Source organism: Artemia franciscana, chromosome 17, assembly GCF_032884065.1.
Source record: "Artemia franciscana chromosome 17, ASM3288406v1, whole genome shotgun sequence".
Lineage (NCBI taxonomy): Eukaryota > Metazoa > Arthropoda > Branchiopoda > Anostraca > Artemiidae > Artemia > Artemia franciscana.
The window spans coordinates 39,949,036-39,957,115 of NC_088879.1; the positions used below are offsets into that span (position 1 = coordinate 39,949,036).

The 8,080-nt window shown below is 36.6% G+C and overlaps 1 protein-coding gene across 1 annotated transcript; it reads right to left on the minus strand.

The window, feature by feature from the left end:
- LOC136037580 (uncharacterized) lies at positions 1-7,104 on the minus strand. Its single transcript, XM_065720301.1, has 2 exons — positions 6,666-7,104; positions 1-98 (listed from the first exon to the last, which is right to left on the minus strand). Exons 1-2 carry the CDS (start codon positions 7,102-7,104, stop codon positions 1-3), a joined length of 537 nt encoding a protein of 178 aa, XP_065576373.1.
- Between the last annotated feature and the right edge of the window lie 976 nt (positions 7,105-8,080).

Consider the following 8,080-nt stretch of genomic DNA (forward strand, 5'->3'; position numbering starts at 1 on the left):
TTAGGTTGGTGTGATTTCCGACAAATCAAAACAGTACTGGTCATATGCTTGTTGTAATAAGTTCTTCGGAAGCTCGTTGCAAATAAGGTCAGGGGCCACTAAAGTATGATAACGCTAGAAAACTTAGAACAGCAAACAAGAAAAACGGGGTATTCGCAGCCGAAAAATTAGGTTATCGTTTTTTAAACAAATAAAGGTAATTTAAGAAGCTTGGTCACATGCTTGTCGAATGGTCCGAAATACACGGTCCCCCCCGCCCATAGTCGTAATGGTCCAAAGCACATCTAATTAAAATTTTGAGATAGGTCTATTTTGAACGAAATGGCTATCTCAAAATTTCGATCAGATGCATTTGGGGGAAAGAGAACATGGGGAGGGGGCTGGTTGCCTTACAATCACTTTTGACTCTTAAAAAGGTCCTAGAAATTCAAATTTCTAATCGAATAAGCCCTTTTGTTTCTACGACAACTTCTATGCGAAGTGCCTTGGTCAGAAAAAAAAAAATAATGGTCAAAAATTAGTCTAAAGCACATCCAATCAAAATTTTAAGATAGCCATTTTGTTGAGCACAGTTGAAAGGTCCAGCAATTTTGTCTTTTCGGATGACACCCTCTCCCCCCCCTTACAACCACAGAGCAATGGTTATAAGTTATACCTGTTGCCCATTATTAACAAATAAGGTTTTTTTAGGGAAGGGGTGGTCGTATTAACTTCGGAGGGGTCTTATTCTACTGTAAGAAGTCCTAGAGCCCTTCTTAAGTCAATAGTTGTCGAAGGGCAACTAGACCCCCCTCCTAAGTCCTCTTCTCAAATGCATCTAGTTGAAATTTTGAGACAGGCTTTTTATCCAAAATAGTCTAAAGATCGTATAACAAAGCCCTCGGGGTTAAAACAAACCCCAAAGCCTAGGGGAAAGGGTTGTAAGTTACGCCCCAGGGGTATAAAGATTTTTATGGAAAGGGTGGTTGTATGTACTTTAGAGGAGGCTCATTTGATTGGAAATCGAAATTTCTAGTTCTCTTTTAAGAGTTGAAAGTGAGGGAGGGCAAAAATCCTCCCTCTCCCGAAATCCTCTTTTCCCCAAACTTATCTGATTAAAGTTGCGAGACAACAATTTCGAAATAGCCCAAAGAACATGTAATAATGTCTTTAGGGTTGACACAACCCCCAAGAGCCTAGGAGCAAGAGTTGTAAGTTATGCCTCAGGAATATACGGTTTTTTTATAGAATGGTTTGTTGTATAAACTTCGGATGGCGCTCATTTGATTGAAAAAATTGGAGGTTCTAGGCCCTTTCTAAGAGTCAAATGTAATTGGCAGGCAATCAGCCCCCCCCCCTGCACGCTCGTCGTTTCTCAAAACGCATCCAATCAAAATTTTGAGACGGCTATTTTTATATATATTTATATTATTATATATTATATAATATATTATTATAATATATTATATATATAAATATATAATATATATTATATAATATATATTATATTATATATTTTATCATGAAAAGAGAAATCACCAATGCTACAGCACAAACACACAAAAAAAAAAAAAAAAAAAAAAAGGAGACAGAAGGAGAAAAGGAAGACTGTTTTCCTAAATTAGTGATTAATATAGACCAGCACTTGAATGAGGCCTTAACCCTACTCATCCATACAATCACATAGGTCAAACAGCATAGCCACACACAATCAACCATAAAGAATAATCCATGGACAGGCAGTCATGTCGTCAATAAGTATAAGTCGTCATTTACCAAACAATAGAAAAAATAATATAGACAAATAATTCAGAGGCAACACCCAACACAAGGGCTCATCAGGAGAATACACTGGCCTATATAGGGTTTCGCCACTTTAAATTCTCTACCCAGCACAGTGTTGTGGCTACCACAGAATATCCATGGCATCCCCGCCATGGGGATATTTATATATTATATAAATATCCATTTATTCAATTCAAATAAATTTGAATTGAATAAATTACATCATTTTTGCCCCCTCCCCCTCCCCCAGGAGTGAACGGTTCGTTTTTATATCTATGGCGCATGCAACAGTATAAAAGGAACATAGCTAAGCATAAAATACCAAGTCTAATTAGTCTATTTACAAAAGGCGTTTTAAGCAGTTTAGTAATGGCTAGAGGAAAAATGAGTAACCTAGACCATCCAGTGTGACAAAACCAATTGGAGCAGCTAGGGTAAACGCTATTGAAAAATGTCTGAAGTAATGATAAACAAAAACGAATAACAAAGAAATATACAGCTAGAATACTTGCGTCAACGACAATTACGAGTCAAAACACAAGTGAAGGGGAAAGAAATACCAGGTTAGAAGATAAGTGGAGGCAACAATAAAACGAGTCAAAAATAAAAGTGAAGAACAAAGAAATGTGCGGTTACAAGGCATGCGACAACGAGGAGCAGAAAGAGTTAAAAGTGAAAGTGGAGAACAAAGAAACATGCGGTTAAAAAATATCCCACTCGAGAACAAAGAAATATGTGGTTAGAAGATAAGCGGCAGCGAAAATTACAAGCGACAGCGAGAATGAAAACATGCCAAAATTGGGACCCTTCAACGTTATATGTATTCTCTGTGGAGCTCTTCCTTTTCCCAGGGAAAGAGTAGCTAACAAAGGTGATTCATTTGTAGGTTGCTACTTACAACGAGAATCAACATATATACAAGCCTGCCGCGTAGCCGTGCCGTCCCGGCCCATGACATCAAGAAGAGGCTTACATTGTTTGCGGTTAAAAGACAAGCGACAATGAAAATCAATATATACAAGCCTGTTGTGTAACCGTGACAGGGCCTGACCCCGAAATTGTCTACATAGTTTAGATATAAAACTACAAACGATCTAAATATGTTTAACAAACAACTTTAAGGAATAATTTGTATTTTTCCTAGGGTGGTTCTGACGCATTTTCTCTAGGCCACGCCAGGGATCTAACTTGCGCTGGTTGGATAAAGGATTCCCAACCCAGCGGCGCCAACCACTTAGCTGGGATGCCCTGTAGGTATAGCTATTACACCTTTTGACTAGTTCGAACAAATTTACAGTTTCAAAATTTCAATCAGTCTTGAGCAGAGGGACACCTATAAGGGGTAAAGAGGGGGGTGGGTGCGTTCAAATCCCTCTTCAACATCCCCACAAAATGCATTGAAAGTTTCAACTTAATAACCTTAGCCGCTCCTTAGATATTGCTGATATTCCCTTTTGACAACATCAAGCACATTATGTATTTTGATTTTGTTCGGTATCGCTCTCAACATTTCCTTAAAGTTTCAACTTAATAACCTAAGCCTTTTCGGAGACCGAAGATCAAACGGATCGAACATGCACTCTTTTACCAATAAAAAACCACCTTAAATCTTAACAATGGGTAGCTTACATAACTTACAGCCCTTGGCCCAGGGGCTGTAAGGGTATTGTCGACACACAAGGCATAGTTATTTCACCTTTGAACTATTTTGAACAAAATGGCTGACTCAAAATTGTGATCGGATGCATTTGGGGAAAAAGTGGGTGAGGGGGCTGGTTTCCCTCTGATCACTTCTGACTCTTAAAGAAGGCACTTGAATTTTAGATTTCCATTCGAATGAGTCCCCTATGAAGTCCGTACGATCACTTTTTCTATATAGAGTTCCTCTAAAAAAAAATAATCAAACAGTTCGTGGCAACGAACCCGGCTCAATAGTAACCGAAACTCTAAAAAATGGAATTTTGGTACCAATAGTTACATCAAAAAAATTAAATTTTGATGTTGATTTTAAATGTATAAGTTTCATCTAGTTTAGTCTTACGCATCAAAAATTACGAGCCTGAGAAAATTTGCCTTATTTTAGAAAATAGGGTGAAACACCCCTAAAAGTCATAGAATCTTAACGAAAATCACACCATCGCATTCAGAGTATCATAGAACCCCACTGTAGAAGTTTCAAGCTCATATCTACAAAAATGTGGATATTCGCATTTTTTCGAGAAGACCGATCACGGGTGCGTGTTTATTTGTTTTTTTGTTTGTTTTGTTTTTTTTCTTTTTCTGGGGTTGGTCGTATCGACCCAGCGGTCCTAGAATGTTGCAAGAGGGCTCATTCTATCGGGAATTGAAAGTTCTAGTGCCCTTTTTAAGTGACCCAAAAATTTGGAGGGCACCTAGGCCCCCTCCCATGCTCATTTTTTCCCAAAGTCATCGGATTAAAATTCTGAGATAGTCACTTTGTTCACCATAGTCAAAATACTTAATAACTAAGTCTTTGGGGACGACTTACTCCCCCACAGTTCCTGTGGGAGGGGCTGCAAGTTACAAACTTTGACCAGTGTTTACATATAGTAATGGTTATTGGGAAGGGTACAGACGTTTTCAGGGGGATTTTTTCGGTATGGGGGAGAGAGGTTGAGGGGGGCTTACGTTGGAGGATCTGTCCATGGCGGAAGAGAATTTCAATGAAGGGGGCAAAGGATTTTCTAGCATTATTTAAAAACACAATGGAAAAATAAATATGAAAAGTTTTTTTCAACTGAAAGTAAGCAGCAAAATTAAAACTTAAAGCGAACAGAAATTATTACGCATATGAGGGGTTCACCTCCTCCTAATACCTCGCTTTTTACGCCAAAGTATTTTTAGTAATTTCCACAATTTATTTTACGGCCTTTGTGATTCATGGGTCATTCTTAAGGAATTGGGACAAAATTTAATCTCTAGTGTAAAGAGCGGGGTATTGACGAAGGGGTGAACCCCCTCATATACGTAATAAAAACATACGAATATAGAAGTTCGTTACGTAAGTTAATTCGTAAGTTACGTATATTTTTTACTAATGAAAACGTTCGTAAAAACTTAAAAGTTCTAGTTGCCTTTTTAAATAATCAAAAGATTGGAGGGCAACTAGGCGTCCTCTCCTGCTCTGTTTTCTCAAAATCTTCCGATTATAATTATAAGAAAGCCATTTAGCCAAAAACAAAACTAATATGCAAATTTCGTTTTAATTATTTATGTGCGGAGAGCCAAAATCAAAACATGCATTAAGATAAGATAAGATTTATTCATCACGAAACACACATACAATATTACATTTTTTTACTATTTCCCCAAAGACTCTTTGGCCTGTAAAAAAGGGGAAAATGAACGAGCCACTTACTCAGAGAAAAAAAAACCACTTACTCACAGAGAGAAGAGCAAAAAGGAGAAGAGAGGAAAATATAAATAAAATGAAAAACTATAGAAAACAAAACTAAACAGACTAATAGATTGAATAGACTAAATTAATTATGTAGATCTGTAGATAAAATAGACTCCAATGAAATAATAAGGAAATATATATGCATACATACACGCATATACACATATAAAAAGAGATAAAATAATTTCTAAGAAGCCAATGAATTTTTAATAATTTTTTTGAACAAACCGAATGAGTGGCACCTTCGAGCTGATTCGGGCAACTTATTCCATACAATATAACTCACAATTAAAGGATTAAAGTCTGACCTTACACAAGGAGTAAAAGGAACTTGAATATGATTTTCGGTATTGCGAAGATTATAATTATTCTGATTAGAGGTGAAAGATGGCTGAACACTTAGGGGACGGGGGAGGTCACCGTGAAGCTGAGAAAAAGTAAAACATGCACACGAAAGAATATACAGTGACTCGAGATCAAGTAATGGGATAACTCTTGAACGGTTAGTTTCCTTAATGAGGTTTCTAGCTTTATTATAAACCTTAGAAAGTGGTTTTAACAGTGAAGGAAAGGTTGACATCGGATCAAGGAGTGATTTCCAAAATTGATCCAGGGAAAATATGTTTGAGTTTCCTTAAAATACCGAGACTCCTGCATATCTTCATTTTAATCAAATCAATGTGACGCTTGAAAGACAAGTTTTCATCAACAAGAATGCCCAAAAAACGAACATGTCGATCTTTAGATCTGTGAATTATCCCATTTGGCTGATGAGTTTCTGATAACTTGGGATAAATCTGAGAAACATGCGAAAATATCAAAAAATTGGATTTTGAATAATTTAGGGTAAGAAAATTAGCATCAAGCCATGAAATTACTCTCTCAAACAAGTATTCCAAGTTTAACCGAAGCTCGGATTCACAGTTCCCCGAAGTGCCGAGTGTGCTATCATCAGCAAAACAAACAAGGATATCAGAAGATGGCGAACTATAGCTGGCACTATGGGCAAAGGAAGGTTTAGGATGGCAGAGTCTACAGAAATTAATAGGTTTCTGCTTTTTTACTGCGTAAAAAAGATCATTTATTTAAATCAAAAATAGCACTGGCCCTAAAACTGATCCCTGAGGGACGCCAAAATTCACTTGTGATTGGCAGAAATTAAATTGTGGATTGACAGAAATTAACCTATCATTCAAATAAGATTGAAACCAAGAAAATACATTACCCCTAATGCCAAAATGAGACATCTTCGATAGAAGAATTTCATGCGTTAAGGAATCGAATGCCTTGCGAATATCCAGGAATATAGCAGCCGGAATTAATCCCGAATCCAATTCAGAATGTATAAAATTCAAAAGGGTTATACAGGCATGCTCAGTGGAGTGCTTCATTCGGAAACTAAATTGAAAATCATGAAGAAACTCTTTAGATTTTAGAAATTTAAGCAGACGAGAAAGCATAGCCTTTTCGAAGATTTTACCAAATACTGATAAAATTGAAATTGGTCGATAATTTGCTGGATCATTTCTTGTTCCACCTTTATAAAGAACAAGAATCCGAGCACGCTTGAGAGGATCTGGAAAAACCCCATATTGAAATGAAAGATTAACAAGTTTTGTAAGAGGCACAACTATTGAAGGAAGAATAGATTTAACTACCTTAGTAGGAATAGAATCTGGCCCAGATGAAGACGATTCTTTCAAGCCATTAACAATTTTAGTAATTTCAATTTCTGTTACTGGCTCTAGAAACATAGACTTAAGACAAGACGGCCCGAGGTAAGATCTAAAGTCCAACTTAGACCGAGATAAAGAAGCTGTGGAAGCGATATTATTACCAATACTAGCGAAAAATGAAGTAAATGCTTCTTGGACATTAAGCTCACCCTCTACAGTCTCATCATCAATGACCAGACTCATAGGTAAAGAGCTATATTGAGAACCAGGTTTAAGCACAGAATTTATTACCTTCCAAGTTTTACGAATATCCTTATTACACGCAGCAAAATTATTTAGATAATAGAGAGATTTGGCTTTCCTACACAAGGAATTATATATATTCCGGTAAATCTTGAATTGACAAAGACGAATAGCACTCGTTGAAAGTGTAGCGCATTAATAATACCTCCAGAGATTATTTTCCCTTCTCCAGCTTTTGAGAAGTCCTGATGTCATCCATGGGTTGCAAATTTCGTTTTAATAAAGGATTTAATAATTGGAGGGCCTAGGTGCCCTCCAATTTTTTTGATCACTTAAAAAGGGCACTAGAACTCTTCATTTCCGTAAGAATGAGCCCTCTCGCGACACTCTAGGACCACTGGAAAAAAAAACAAAAAAAAAACAAACAAATAAACACGCACCCGTGATTTGTCTTCTGGCAAAAAATACGAAATTCCACATTTTTTTAGATAGGAACTTGAAATTTTTGCGATAGGGTTCTCTGATACGCCGAATGCGATGGTGTGACTTTCTATGACTTTTAGGGGATGTTTCCCCCTATTTTCCAAAATAAGGCAAATTTTCTCAGGCTCGTAACTTTTGATGAAAAAGACTAAATTAATTGAAACTTATATATTTAGAATCAGCGTGAAAATTCGATTCTTTTGATGTATCTTTTAGCATCAAAATTCCGTTTTTTGGATTTTCGTTTACTATTGAGCCGGGTCGCTCCTTACTACAGTTCGTTACCACGAACTGTTTGAAAAAGTCTCCTTAATCAGTTTGCTTTTACTGTATCATAACTCCTATATTGTTTTGTGATTTTACAAAAGCGCTAGCTTCCTATAATCCTACAAACATTGGGAAATATAATTAGTTGGTTTATTTGTACTAGTTATATTAATGTATGTTAGACGGACTGTAATAATAATTTTTCTGCGTTTTAGGTTTCAGCTTC

Bases quoted from the DNA above. Each gene is read 5' to 3' on its own strand.
- LOC136037580 (XM_065720301.1), bottom strand. From the start codon at position 7,104: ATGAGTCTGGTCATTGATGATGAGACTGTAGAGGGTGAGCTTAATGTC. The intron at 99-6,665 runs GTAAAATCTTCG...ATCATACTTTAG, and splicing joins TTCAATTTTATCAGTATTTG to TGGCCCCTGACCTTATTTGC.